General features: G+C 53.1%; 4 protein-coding genes across 4 annotated transcripts; 2 read left to right on the forward strand and 2 right to left on the reverse strand.

The window, feature by feature from the left end:
* Window positions 1-459: 459 nt before the first annotated feature.
* BDP55DRAFT_727338 (uncharacterized protein) lies at window positions 460-2,007 on the reverse strand (the record flags this gene model as incomplete). The annotated part of the gene is made up of 6 exons (XM_060579290.1): window positions 460-889; window positions 949-1,044; window positions 1,106-1,223; window positions 1,308-1,454; window positions 1,510-1,744; window positions 1,825-2,007. The coding sequence occupies 6 exons, from the start codon at window positions 2,005-2,007 to the stop codon at window positions 460-462; spliced, it is 1,209 nt and encodes a 402-aa protein (XP_060431087.1).
* A 1,035-nt stretch (window positions 2,008-3,042) lies between these two features.
* On the reverse strand, window positions 3,043-4,980 carry BDP55DRAFT_659968 (tannase and feruloyl esterase). The gene has a single exon (XM_060574582.1). It carries the CDS (start codon window positions 4,731-4,733, stop codon window positions 3,126-3,128), a length of 1,608 nt encoding a protein of 535 aa, XP_060431088.1. The 5' UTR covers window positions 4,734-4,980; the 3' UTR covers window positions 3,043-3,125.
* A 1,946-nt stretch (window positions 4,981-6,926) lies between these two features.
* Window positions 6,927-9,279, forward strand: BDP55DRAFT_714236 (cytochrome P450). The gene is made up of 5 exons (XM_060578264.1): window positions 6,927-7,855; window positions 7,911-7,979; window positions 8,030-8,626; window positions 8,675-8,781; window positions 8,847-9,279. The coding sequence occupies exons 1-5, from the start codon at window positions 7,390-7,392 to the stop codon at window positions 9,165-9,167; spliced, it is 1,560 nt and encodes a 519-aa protein (XP_060431089.1). The 5' UTR covers window positions 6,927-7,389; the 3' UTR covers window positions 9,168-9,279.
* Window positions 9,280-10,194: 915 nt separating this feature from the next.
* On the forward strand, window positions 10,195-11,571 carry BDP55DRAFT_692887 (Alpha/Beta hydrolase protein; the record flags this gene model as incomplete). Its single annotated transcript, XM_060577174.1, has 5 exons — window positions 10,195-10,647; window positions 10,725-11,096; window positions 11,157-11,258; window positions 11,298-11,468; window positions 11,524-11,571. 5 exons carry the CDS (start codon window positions 10,195-10,197, stop codon window positions 11,569-11,571), a joined length of 1,146 nt encoding a protein of 381 aa, XP_060431090.1.
* Between the last annotated feature and the right edge of the window lie 1,918 nt (window positions 11,572-13,489).

The raw sequence follows: 13,489 nt of genomic DNA on the forward strand, positions 1-13,489 counted from the left end.
AATGTTGCTGCAAGGAACGAGCCCCAGATGCATCGCATCGGGCCAGAGCCTCACCCCACCGGCTCACCAGGGCCCTTGATCCAGGACCTTGTAAAGAAAAGCGCAAATTTCGGCCCAAGAGCAAGGGTGTTAGAGTATCATCCCATCGGAAGCCAATTGTAAGAGTGACTAAATGGCGCGGGCTTTTGTCCTACCCGTCGGACCGCACTCGGAGATCATCAGGTAATATGCGTGTCTCGTGGGCCTCACATTTGGAGTAATCCAAACCGGTCTCTGCAGGCCCTAAGAAAGAGACGTGGACTGAGGAAATGCATCATCGTGAGTGCTCGGCGAAGTTTTCAAAGACCATGCGATGAGGTTCCATCCAGTCTAAGATGTTCGTATATGTTGATATGTTATCCCGCTGCGAAAGAAGTATCTGCCTTGCCCGCATGCTGTTTTGCAATGACCTTGAAAACGCTACGCAATGTGTTCCGATCTTCTAGCAAACTCCGTAGTCTTGATGATCCCTTGCAAGTTGCTTGACCGGACTTGGATCGCGGTCTCTTTCTCTATTCGCATAGCTTCACTTCGACCATCGTCGGTGAGCATGATGCCTGTCCCTGCTGGAGTTTGCCCTGTGTGTAGTCTGCTCCCGCCCTGTTGAGAGCCGCACCGTGGATCCAGAGCCCATTCGTCGAGCTCGTACTGGTCGCTTCTCGTCGTTCTGTCACTACGGCTGCGAAAAGTGTTATACTCGAGCGTCCTTGGTCCAGAGCCAGTTTGTTTTGACTGCTTGCCGTATAGGTCAGGTATTTGCTGGTTGTATGCTGATAGGTTGAGTAACTTGTTGACGAGAGGTTTTAAGGCTGGTGCACACGCTGTTATGATACCGACCTGCAGCTGTAGGCTAAGTATGAGAAAGTCTGATTAGCCGTGAGAAACGGAGCATTCATACGTTGTACCCACAAGCCCCAGAACTGAATGCTTCTGTTGAACGTTTTGTCAGGCTCGCTATCATTAGCCAGCTGGTAGACTGCCTTGACTATTCCCATTGCGACAGCACTTGTGGCTTCATTAGTATCTGCAGCCAACGAACTATGATTCTGAAGAGTCTGCCACTTACAAGTAACCTAAGCTTAAGATTCCAATTGCGTAGAAACGCAGTCTGCGCTTCATCTGCAAATTCCATATGATTGGCACAGGCAAGGTGGCTAGAACTACGTCGGTGAAGATGTTGAAGCCTACATGTAGAAGCAGTTTAGCGGCGGCGTCGAATATGATATTACAGTGATTAATGTAGACACTGAAGCGAGGCCTGGGCATACCTGTGTTGATAATACCAAAGAGGTTAATGTTGTTGCCATCCTTACACTTTGGAGGCGGCGTCGTGTTCCTGTCCCAAAATCCCGACATGGGTTTGCAATGAAGGAAAAACGGAAACATGCCGCCAATGGAGTAGAAGAAGACAAAAGCTTAGTTGGACTGTTAACAATCGATGGAAGAGGTCCGCGACTGTGGTGAGCCTACCAATTGTTGACCACAATGCCCACTTGTACCACCTAGTCTTACTCAAACGCAAGAGACCGAGAGCGATGGAAACCTTGAGAAACATGAGGGCACCGGTGGCGGAGATGAGGGACTGCCAAAAAGCAATGTGACTGAACACGACATAGTCATACTTCTTGTCGATGGTCAAGAAATGTTTGCCAAGACCGTAATACGCCTGAATCACGAATGAGACCCATCCTCCCCAGGCACAGAGCTACAAACTCGACTAAGTCAGTCTCCGCGGGCAGCAAAAAGGGGATCTGAAGTTGGGTATGTACTTGCCGCCGACAAGACCATGACCGCATCGTCCCACCCAGGTGCTTTAATGACCCATATTCTGGCGTATATTCGTAGCGCAAGGCTCATCTGCGCCAGAAAATGAAAGACAGTCACGACGGCGATGATACGCGCGGTGTTGCTCTCAGCGGCCCATGCCGGATCTAGAGGCGCGGGGGCCGTTCCGTTCGTGTTGTTCATATCTGCCCATCGTAGGTCATTACGAGGAGTGTTCAAAGAAGATTGCCAAGATCGAGACGACCAGTAGAAAAGGTCCTGGAGAATCAAACATGGTCTGTGTGCGTTGAACTACCGACGGCAACTATCGTGGTCATTCAATCAGGGAAGCGAACGCGAGTTGGTGAAAGAAAGTTTGAAGGTGAGGAAACCTTGAACTATATGCGGCAATGTTCAACATACAACAGTAGCAGGAGCTTGCTAGTAACCTTTTAGAGTTGGCCATAATAGCCTATTCAAACTCCAAACCGGAAAACATTCTGATTCATTGAAAGGACTGCATAGCACGGGCTGGAGGTAGACGTTGAGTCAGACGCATCGCGTATTTGGTGCCTCCCTATCGATGGCCTGGGTTGACGCAGGCATTTTGACATTATCGCATAATTAGTCGCGACTCATTCAATTATTTTTGGGTTCTATTCATGATAATTCCTGTACGTTCTTTGTTTGACAAGAACTTGGGCAGAGTAATTGAACTGGCTTGCATAAGGGGGAGGGCAGGGAGTTGACGTTGATGCCTCTATTATAGAGTCAGGAGTGCGGTCTTCTTATCAAGAAGAACCGTCCGTTGTAGTCGATGGCCGCGCAGTACGATCCTAGCTATGAATGGTGGGAGCGTATGTTGGCTCACGGTCCTATGTAATACCATGGACAGCTTCTTTTTTCGACATTTTCTGTTATGCCCTACTTCTGTAACTCAGGTGGCGATCGGTGCAATCACGTGAGTCGGCGTATTCACTTGAGTACCTCTTGTGACGGAACACGAAGACGGATTCAGAAGTTCGTGAGTTCGAGTCGGTATTTTCTTTCCTTACTATTTCCGTCTGTTGGGGAAGAACCTATGTGACTCTCGTGAAATTCAGTCTAACAAAAGCGTCGGCAACGGCACTGGAATATTCATGTTCATGTCTATGGCTGTTACTTCGAGATGCTGTATGCTGAGATAATCCTGATACGTTCCTCATTTAGTACTGAAAACAGGTGTCATGAGATGGTATACACGTAATCTTGTCATTCATATTATGGTAATGTGCAGTGAGCAATATATACATCGGAAGCAGACTAAACCCAAGAATGAGACATTAAACACAAGTCCAGCTGTCAGGAGAGTTGGGGTCTCCAGTCTTGTATACATTACGCGTGGGGTACTTGCAGTGCTTCCTCGTGAAAGCAACCTGGCCACCCTGCGTACCATTGACGAACGCAGTGCCGAGAATCGAGTCCGGCGCGACGCCCTCCTCAACCCACTTCACAATGGCCGACAGAACATTGCGCTCAGGCTCGAAACCGGCAACGGCAGACTCCTTGTTGCCGATGAAGCTGGCGCCGGGACCACCGCTGCAGTGATTCATGCCCGAGATGCGGAAGTACCGGTAGAACTCGTCGAGCTGTGCGGACGTCAGGCCCATGGTGCGCGAGACGTGGTTGTAGTAGCGCGCACTGTTGTCGCTGCTGATGATAGGGTCCTGGAGACCGTGGTAGTGCAGGACCTTGGTGCCGCGGTCCTTGACGCCGGAGAGATCGCCCTTCCAGGTCTCGATGCCGCCGGGGTTCTGGGCGGCGGCGGCGGCGAAGTCCTTGGGACCGATGGTGGCCGGGTCCCAGGTAGTGTCGTTGTAGATGACGTTTTGGAACCAATCCGTCGTGTAGGGGAACGCACGGCCGGCGAGAAGGATCTGGGTGGGCTGGGCGCCGGGCTGGAGGCGGGGGTAGACGAGGGTTCCGTCCTGGCCGTAGAGGTCGGAGAACACGGTGCGGACCGTCTGGGCTTGGACGCCGGTCAAGCAGTTTGCCGTCTGGCCGGCGCCGCAGATGAGAGATTCGGGGCGGTACTGGCACAGATCCGGGTCCTCGATGATGCCGTCGACGTGGCCGTCGAGACCGTCGCACTGGTTGAGGAGGTCCTTGTAGACAACAGTCCAGAGGTCTGCCGACAGGAAAGTCGGCTTGTCAGAGGTGCCGGTGGCGGTGAAGAAGTGACCGCTCCAGGATGTCAGGTTGTTGAAGGCAAAGGCGGGCGCGCCAGCCACGATACCGTCAAAGTCATCAGGGAAGTCCTGGGCTTCCTTGAAGCCTTGCCTGCCGCCAGTCGAGCATCCAAGGTAGTATGACTTGGTGTGCTCCTTGCCGTAAAGGGCCTTTGTCGTCTCCTTGCCAATGACGACGCCGGTGTGGAGGGATCGGTAGGCAAAGTCCTCGATGGTGCCGGGGTTGTTGAGGAAGGGCGAGCCAATGGTGCCGTTGTGTCCGTTGTTGGCGCCGACTGCAGCGAAGCCCCGGGAGACGGCGTAGGCGATATCCTCATATTGGATGCAACCGCCAGTACCTCCGTTACCGGTGCTCAGGAACCGGCCAGTCCAGTTGGAAGGGAGCCATGCCTCGATACTAACGTTGCTGATGGGGCCGGTTGTGGTCAACATGGACACACGGCAAATGTCGACTTCGACAACCTGTCCAGGGCGGGTGCAAGTCGGGTGGTTCTCAGGGAAAGTAATGTTGGTGCCGGCAGAGACAGGCGTAGAGAACCAGACGGTGGTGTTTGGCAGCTTCAAGTTGTTCGCGAGAGCGCTGCAGTCGTCGGCGAAAGCGCTCATGACGTATTGGGCCGCGGGCACCAGCAGCATCGCAGAAAGGTTGAGGGACTTCATGTCGGCGAATGGGCGTTGAATAGGACAAATTCCCAAGTCCATTCGAGGCTGACCTTTCTCTTGATCGAGGTGTCGGGGTTCAATGGCTTCTTTTATATTAACAATGGAGTACTGTAGTTGACCTGGTGTCCAAAAGCAGTTTTCAATGTGACGATGCCAGGCCGTTCATCTCAACACAACCCTGGAAAGAAGACTAGCAGCAAATCGATGCCCACCCTCGGCGATCCCATCGGGTGGCGTGCCGGCCGGCGTGGAGTGACGGCAGTTAGCCACGGCATGACTGGACAAGGCGACCTTCCAGACAAAAGCAAACACTGGGTGGTCTATGCCTGATTCAAGGCGAGCATCTGAAAAGCTCTGACAGCAATAGAATGAGGCATAGTGACCTGCCTGTTTCTCCCCACACTGGTAGACTACACGTGTTAGCTTGAGGGGATAACCATGCATCGGCAATGGCGAGTGCGGAGAAGGCGACCAGGTTGGGGTATGCTCTCCGGGGGTTCATCGTTGCGGAAGAGTCTTCTACCGGCCGGCAGGCATACGGGAACATGTTCACTTTGTGGCTTTTGCTCATGTGAGCAAGAGTCGTGTCACCTTTCTCTCAAGTGGAAATTGGGCCGCGCGCAAGGCAGAGCAAGGAAGAGAACACGAATCTCGAGCCAGTTCAACTCTAAAACTGTGATGAAGCTTGTTTGGATAGTGGAGGCGTTTGCTGGCCAGAAGAGCGGAGATTGGAATTAGGGTAGTCTGCGCGATGGGGAAGAAATGGAGAAGTGCATTTCCCCAGTGTCACTAGATGCAAAGGAGACGCTTCTCCACGTGCGGGGATACGCCGGTTTACCCGGGGGCTGGGTAGTCTGGGCCTCAGAAACCCAACGTTGGTAGCGTTGGAAGCGTTAGTGTGAGATGAGCTGGAAATCGTTCTCCCAAGAGGATGGATGGCTCTTGTCGAGTAGCTACTTGTACGGATACCTACACAACTCGAGAAAAGTCTGATAGGTGTCGAGAGCTTCAAAGATCACTGTACGGGTGTTTCCTCGTTGTTTCTCCAGCGGGCCCATTCACATTGCCTCTTTGAAAAAGTTTGACGTTTCAAAGAGTCAGAACATTGAACAAAACACGCAGAAAGCCGCTGACAGAGGCCCTCAGATCGTTCGAGTCGCGGCGGCCCGACAGGCAACACCCATGAACCTGACGGCGCCTCTTTCGTAGCAACCATCCGCGGGAGTCCCTGTAGATCTGCCCTCTCGAACTTCCTTGACAGTTCTCTACGGAATCAATTTGTTTCCTTTTGCTGATTTCTTGCTTATGGATCCTACCCGCATACGCGTACAGACGGTCTCTACTCCCCTTAATATCGAAAAACGAATGACGCTCAATGGCCTGTCAAAACGAGATGTGTGTGAGGGCTATACCTGCGGCATTATCCTCGGCGTCATCTAATCTTTTTCTATCTACGACGTTGCACACATGACACCTTGGCATTCCCCAAATGGACACTTTTGAATTTCTTTCAACCACGGAACACGAGGTTTTAGACATAACCCGCGCTGGCTTACCGAAGATTTAGTGCAGAGGGGTATTGGGGTTTCGATGCGCTGCGTGACTTAGCTGCATGATGTTTTGCGCCCCCAAGAGGGGGGGTTTGAGCCTTGACGAACGCAAAGTCCGACTGACTCGGGAAATCCGGTTTCCTTGTCATGGCCCTTCAAAAATCTCTCCCGTCTGGGGACCCGCCGGCCGAAGCCAAGTCGGCGCAGCCGTCGATCATCACTTCAAAGACATATTGAGGCACTTTGTCTCTTTCGGTCCGTTAGTACAAGGGCTATCGCTGTCTTTTGCCCGCGGAGGATTCCGCCTGCTTGTCAGTCGTCCGATCGAGGAAAAGATATTGACGCTTTGGTCACCGCGGTCACCGCCTCGGGCACCACCGTAACGCTCCGTATGGAGACACGACTGGAGTAGAGTAGTCGTTGATATCCAGTGCGCTACAACAACATCCAAGAGATAATCCGTAATAAAGCCGCCTACAAATCCGCTGTGTTATGTCCGGACGGATAACCTCCGACAAGATCTCGGACCCGACGACACGGAGCTAAAGCTCAGGTTAGTACCAATCGTAGCCCCGGCTGGCGGCCATGGTGCCGGGTTTCCGTCATCCAATGCTACACGCAGAGAAGCATTTGATTCGGGCAATCGACTGTGGCTGTCGTAGTGGCTGTTCCTCCCAGTAAACCGAGCTTACGCAGGATCTTGAATCGATCATAGCAAGTGCTTCAAATTGCTCGCAAAGTCCATTTGAAGATGATTTCTGCAAGTCAATTTAGCGGTCCGAAAGACGATCCCCGCGAAGGTTTCGGACCGAGCCACCTCTCGGCACTAGCCCTCTTCATCAACTAAATCAGTGCCATGTTAGCGAGATGTACTCCCTAACACCTTGTATGCCTCGCCGCGAGAAGCATAGCGAAGACAGCGGATCTACAGGTTTAGCAGGTACATTGCAACGACTCACTTTGGAAGCTTGAAGCAACCAAGGGTTTGTTCAATCTAATAATTAGTGAACGTATCGAATTTAAGGCATTTCTTCAACTCGACTTCAAAGCCTGAGCCTTGATTCGGGAACAATCACCAGTACTAGGAATAGCTTCCGACAAGCCACCCTCGAAACATCATCACTTTTACCCCCAATGACCGCATCATGGATATGAATGCCTCAACCACGTCGCCCAGCTGGGCCGATTTTGCAACCCGGAAGCTGTCCTCATCGTTCCCAGCGTCAAATTCTGGCCTTTATTGGCTAGCCTTGCTCGTGATAGCTTCAGTTATCGCGGCACCACTCCGGCACAAGTTCCAAGACGCCGAGATCTATCCAGTCATCAACAAAACTAAAGAGGAATACTTGACTGGCGGCAGGGCCCTCCTCGCCAAAGGAGCCAAGGTATACGGGGGCAAGCCGTTCAGGGTTTTTACAGGGCAGGGCAGCACTCTCACGGTCCTGGCGCCCGAATTCTGTCATGATGTGAAGAACGATAATCGTTTAAGCTCGACGGAGTTCCTCCTGGCTTACTGGCAGGCCGGAACACCGGGGTTTGAACCGTACTTCAGCTCAGGAAGTGAGCTCATCCGTGAGATGATCCGGACTCATCTCACTCAGAGTGATGTCGGTAAGTCTGCAGAGCCCGAAAAGCCTCTCACACTTTGCTCACCTTGACCGTGCAGCCAAGTTATCGCAACCACTCGCAGACGAGGCAGCCAACGCTCTGAAAGACGTATTCACCGACAACGAAGGTACATCTCACTCCCCTAGTCCACTCAAGTTCTCTTTAACACCGCTCCAGAATGGCACGAAATCACCCTCGCCCCAATGGTCGCCCAAATCGTCGCTCGCGTCTCCGCCCTAGTCTTCCTCGGCCCCGAACTCTGCCGCGACCCAACCTGGCTCAACATCACAATAAACTACCCCCAGAAAGCCATGGCCGCCGCCAAAGTACTCCGATCCTACCCGGCTCCCACACGCCGCTTCGTACACTGGTTCCTCCCCTGCTGCCGCGAGCTGCGCCAGATGCTCCGCACCGCGCGGCAGGCCATCGAGCCGATCCAGCAGAAGCGGCGGGAGCAGGAGGCCGAAAAAGGGGGTGTGTCATTTGATAACGCGTTGGCGTGGATTGAAAAGCTGGCGAGGAAGCAGCAAGACCGGACGGCGCAGAATGCGGCGTTTCAGCAGCTTGGGTTGTCGATTCTTGCGAATGCGTCGAGTACGGATATGGTGTCGCAGAATTTGCTGGATTTATGCGTAAATCCGGAAGTGACGGAGGCGTTGAGAGAGGAGATTGTAAGGGAGACGAGGGGTGGGTGGAAGAGCTCTACGTTGTATAACTTGAGGCTCTTGGATAGCGTGTTGAAGGAGACGTTGCGTCTCAAGCCCATTGCTTCGGGTATGCCTTATCTCCTGCGCCATTGGTCTGTTGCTAATATCTTGACAGTGGCTCTTGGGAGGCGCGTGATGGAAGATGACGTGAAATTGAGCGACGGCGCTGTACTCCCAAAGACAACCGGCGTCGCCGTATCATCGGCGAACATGTGGGATCCCGTAAGACATTCCATCTCTTGCCGGCCATTCATCAAAATCCGATGGCTGACTTTCTCGAAACGCAGGAGATCTACCCAAACCCAGAAACCTTTGACGGTGGACGCTTCCTTCGAATGCGCGAGGGCGGCAACAACGAGCATTGTGCACAGCTCGCAAGTGTATCGCCGGAGCACATGGGCTTCGGGCTTGGTTCGCACGCGTGCCCTGGCCGATTCTTTGGCGCGAGCTCTGCGAAACTGGTCATGTCGCACATCTTGCTCGGGTATGAGTTCAAGCTGGCTGATGATGTTGACATGAGTACCGTTGAGCCTATGCGTTTTGGATTCTCGACTCTAGCAAATCCCAGAGCCAAGGTTATGATCAGACGTAGGAAGGATGTTGTCTAAGATTCGGAAGACGAAGAATATCTGATGCTTGCGTGGTATATCCGGTGAGAAAAGTATGAAGCTAGATGGCGAGTCTCTTGAAGTTGCTTTCTGATAGAGGCATAGAGAGAAGCTGGGTCTAGCAAGATGCTACAAAGTCGCTAAGTAACTTGGATGAAGGGGACAGACAAGGAAAATGTGTCACTGAAATATCAAGACCAATCTCACTGTTGCTCTGCATGAAAACTGCGTGCGATGTCGAGAATTCCGGGACTTCGGCTCGACGAGCAGTGAAGCGAAACCGAGAAACTTCTCGTCAATAAGATTCATTTTTGTGTAGCACCAATACCACGCAGCTAAGCTAGATATATTGATTCCCAAATTGATCGCGGAGCCTCTGAGCAGTCAGATTCTCAAGAACGGGAACCTCCGCCCAAGCGATTGGCGGAATATGTTTCCGCGCTTCGGGGTGCCAAGCGGGGTTGCCTCATGGTGCATAGCTCTCATCAGAGGTGGTCATCTTTGCTTGCCTTCCTTGCACTCCATCGCTTCTATCACGGTTACAAGATGAAGGCCTTGGCCGTGAATCCGAAAAAGACTCCGACCGATACGATGGTATGTGGTTGATTGCATCTGGGAACAAGGCCCGTACCCCGGGATGGAGGAGCAGCCGCATCTCAGCCCGCCAACACCAGCAAATACAGCATGCGTGGATAATCAACGGGGAATAGGCCAGGGACAGAGACAAGAGCTTGATAGCGGTGACCGTACATCAACCAATCCCTCGAGATGAGAAGAGCGGTACGGATGCGGCCGAGAAGCAGCAAGGGAGGGGCAAACCCGATCGACACGATGTCACTTGGCTCATGAATACGGAAGCTTACGATCCGGAGCGCCCATTGAAGCAGGCCATGTGTGCAGGAAACCTGCAGGACAAAACTTGGCGATGAATAGATAAATCACCAAAAGAAGTCTCACCACGTACACTTGCAAAGGTGCTGTTTGCTCGTCCCTCAATCGCTCACTTCACACCAAAGTCGTCGCCAAGATGAAGTCCATCCTAGGCATGGCCCTCTGGGCACTAACCCTCATCACCTCAGCTCTCGGCGCCGAAGTCGTCCCCCGCGCAACCTTCACCGAGGTAACAGACTACGGCTCGAACCCGACGGGCACGCGCATGTGGCTCTACGTGCCGCAGAACCTCGTCGCCAAGCCCGCCGTCGTTGTGGGCATCCACTGGTGTAGCGGCAGCGCGTCGGCATACTACCAGGGCAGCCAGTGGGCGCGGTACGCCGAGACGTACGGGTATATCGTCATCTACCCGCAGACGCCGTACACGCGCGACAACTGCTGGGACGTGGCGAGCAAGATGACGCTGACGCATGGCGGGGGCGGCGCGAGTAATTCGATTGCGAACATGGTGAGCTTTGTGATTGCGCAGTATGGGGCGGATAAGAGTAAGGTGTATGCGACTGGTATCTCGTCGGGTGCCATGATGACGGTATGTTCTGACATTTCCTGATCGCGCCATGCCCTTTCCCCGTGAAGGATGCTGAGAGTTGATCCTCATGGCATCAGAATGTCCTGGCGGCGACATACCCAGACGTCTTCGCAGCCGGCATTGCCTACGCGGGTGTTCCAGCCGGCTGCTTCATGTCCGCAGACGACATTCCCGACTTTTGGAACTCGACGTGCTCGACGGGCCAATCCATCTGGACGCAGCAGCAGTGGGCCAACGTCGTGTACAACATGTATCCGGGGTACACGGGCGCGCGGCCCAAGATGCAAATCTACCACGGCACGGCGGACGAGGCGCTCAACGTGCAGAACTACTACGAGACAATCAAGCAGTGGACGGGTGTGTTTGGGTACTCTGCGACGCCGCTGTCGACGACGGCGGACTACCCTAGGAGCCCGTATACCAAGTATGTGTTTGGGGAGAAGTTGCAGGTGAGATTTTGATGCTCTGATAAAACGGGTTGAGGTAGATTATTGATGCTTTGAGTGTAGACTTTCCTGGGTACGGGTGTGACCCATTCGATTGACGTGTTCCCGGAGGAAGACCTCAAATGGTTCGGATTCGTGGTAAGATTTGATGGGAACAAAGTTTTGGTGTAGCAAGGGACCATTGGGATCTGACTGCTGCTCTAGACACCAGTGAGCTCTTCGGCTGCGGCGACAGTTCCTGCGACGACGAGCCGCGCTTCCACGACGCTGCGAACCTCCACGGCGGCAGCAACGACGACCACGGCGGCCGGGGGATCCGGGACGGCACCTCAGTGGGGCCAGTGCGGCGGGATCAACTGGACGGGACCAACTGCGGTGAGTTGCCAGCATGAGAAGTCTTGGGCAGAACTGAGTGCTGACATTTGGGTAGTGTGCGAGTTCGTTCACGTGTGTCAAAGTCAATGACTGTAAGTGTTGATGATGCTTTTGGGTTTGTGTGAGTGTGCTGACGATGTGGTGAAGGGTATTCTCAGTGCCAGTGAGCATGGCCGTCGACAATGATTGTGTCGAGCATCGTCAGGCAGGGTGATGAAAGTCGGAGTCGAGATTCAGATTGATAAGGAGGAATGCTGTGAATAACAAAGAACCCCCTGTTTTCAGTCTCGAGGTCTAGATCTAGACTTCTAGAACACAGGCGAGATGAGGAAAAAAGAAGGATTCAGCTGGCCTTGGCCTTTCCTCATGATACTGCTCGCAGGTGCGTGGTAAAGGTGTTTGCTTGGATTGATGGTGAGGCAGCGCAGATGGAATGCGATGAGGTCTGCAAGCGGCCGTGCAGCAGCGAGGTCGGCCATCTTATGATGGTCTTTCTCTGAAAGGGGGGCGATTGAGGGTCCAGTCTAGGTCTTGGATTTGAGAGAGAAACCCTTTCCGAGAAACATGAACATTCCAGCGGCAAAAAGCAAGTATGTCTCGGCAGAGGGGACCGCGACGAGGTCTTGGTCTCACTTGAGACATACGCAGATTGAGACATTGGCCGATGAGTGAAGAAGTGTTGTGAATGACACCACCTGAGCCCCATTTCTGAGTGAAAGCGTGTTTGAGAGAGAGAGAGAGAGAGAGAGAGAGAGAGAGAGTGGGAGTGTGTGTGTGTATGTGTGTCTGAGGTTATTCTCGTCGGACCGCGATGCCCCATCAAAACAAACACACGTGGGTCATTGAGAGGCAACGGTTTGGTCATCACCTGGATGGCATGGACCACGTGATACTGACCGCTGGTTAGCATCGGACAAGACCCGATCGTTGCTCGGGCATTGGGTTGGCACGTTGGGTTGGGATCTTTTTTTGAATTTCGCTTCTGCAAGCCTGCAAGGCCTCGACTTTTCTCATTTTTTTAGTCTCTTTTTCAAGGGTCCGTCGGGGTGGCGTCATGAGCGGCCCCGCTGTGAGATTTCGTGTGAGAACCTGGAAGTGAGAGTGAGTGTGTTAAGTAAGCCCATGGGTGAGTGAGTGAGTGGGTCTCATCGTGAAGAATAAGAGTGACATTGACAGACACCATTGGAACCAAAAGCAGAGGTATGCGATCCCAACGTCCAGATTCGCAAGTGTCATGTAAAAGACATGTCTAGGACAGATCCATGATGACGAGCAATCTACTACACACCGAGATAGATCTGTGGAGGGTAACGTGATCTCGTGTCTCTCCCCTGTCTGAGCTTGGTGTCTCACCCCACAAGGTCAAGGGCCGTGAGACTCGAGAGAAGTCCAAGTGTCGAATTGTCGGTCCTGTCATCACTCACTTGCACCTTTCTCACCGCCACAAATCTGGCGGCAATGCAGCATTTCCTCTTGTCCGGGGGTCATCATTGAACATCCCCACAGCGAGGCAAAAGTGTGTGGTGCGTGGCCGGGTGAACAGTTGGTCAAGCTAGGCGCCCCCCTTCTGGTGGCCATTGGTGCTGTTCTCGCGGCCCCAGAAGTCGCGCTTGTTCCTGCGGACTGACGTATCGTCTTCTCACGATCCTTGGTCTATGGGTGAGAGGCTGTGGAGAGCAAGATCAGAGAAAGTCTGAAGGAGAGACGCCCTTAGACTCCATGCGGCATAGCTTCCTCCTCTCTGCAGACTGGGGTGTCTTTCTTGTGATCCCGCTCTTCTCCCGTTGGTTCCTTTTCATTTCGTCCTTGTCTCTTCCTCTTCCCCCTTCCCCACCCCCGCGATAGACGACGACTTCTCACATCATCCTCTCTTCACCGCACCATTGTCTCTTTTGCCCATCCATCCCATCCATCACAAGTATTCCTCTATCATTCTTTCGCTCTGTGCATTGTACTCGGCTACCCACCCATGCATGAATCCGCAGTGGGGTCCGCAAGCGGCTCGAGCTTCAACCAAGTCA

This window comes from Colletotrichum godetiae (genome assembly GCF_030913485.1).
Source record: "Colletotrichum godetiae strain CBS 193.32 chromosome Unknown BDP55scaffold_15, whole genome shotgun sequence".
Classification (NCBI taxonomy): domain Eukaryota; kingdom Fungi; phylum Ascomycota; class Sordariomycetes; order Glomerellales; family Glomerellaceae; genus Colletotrichum; species Colletotrichum godetiae.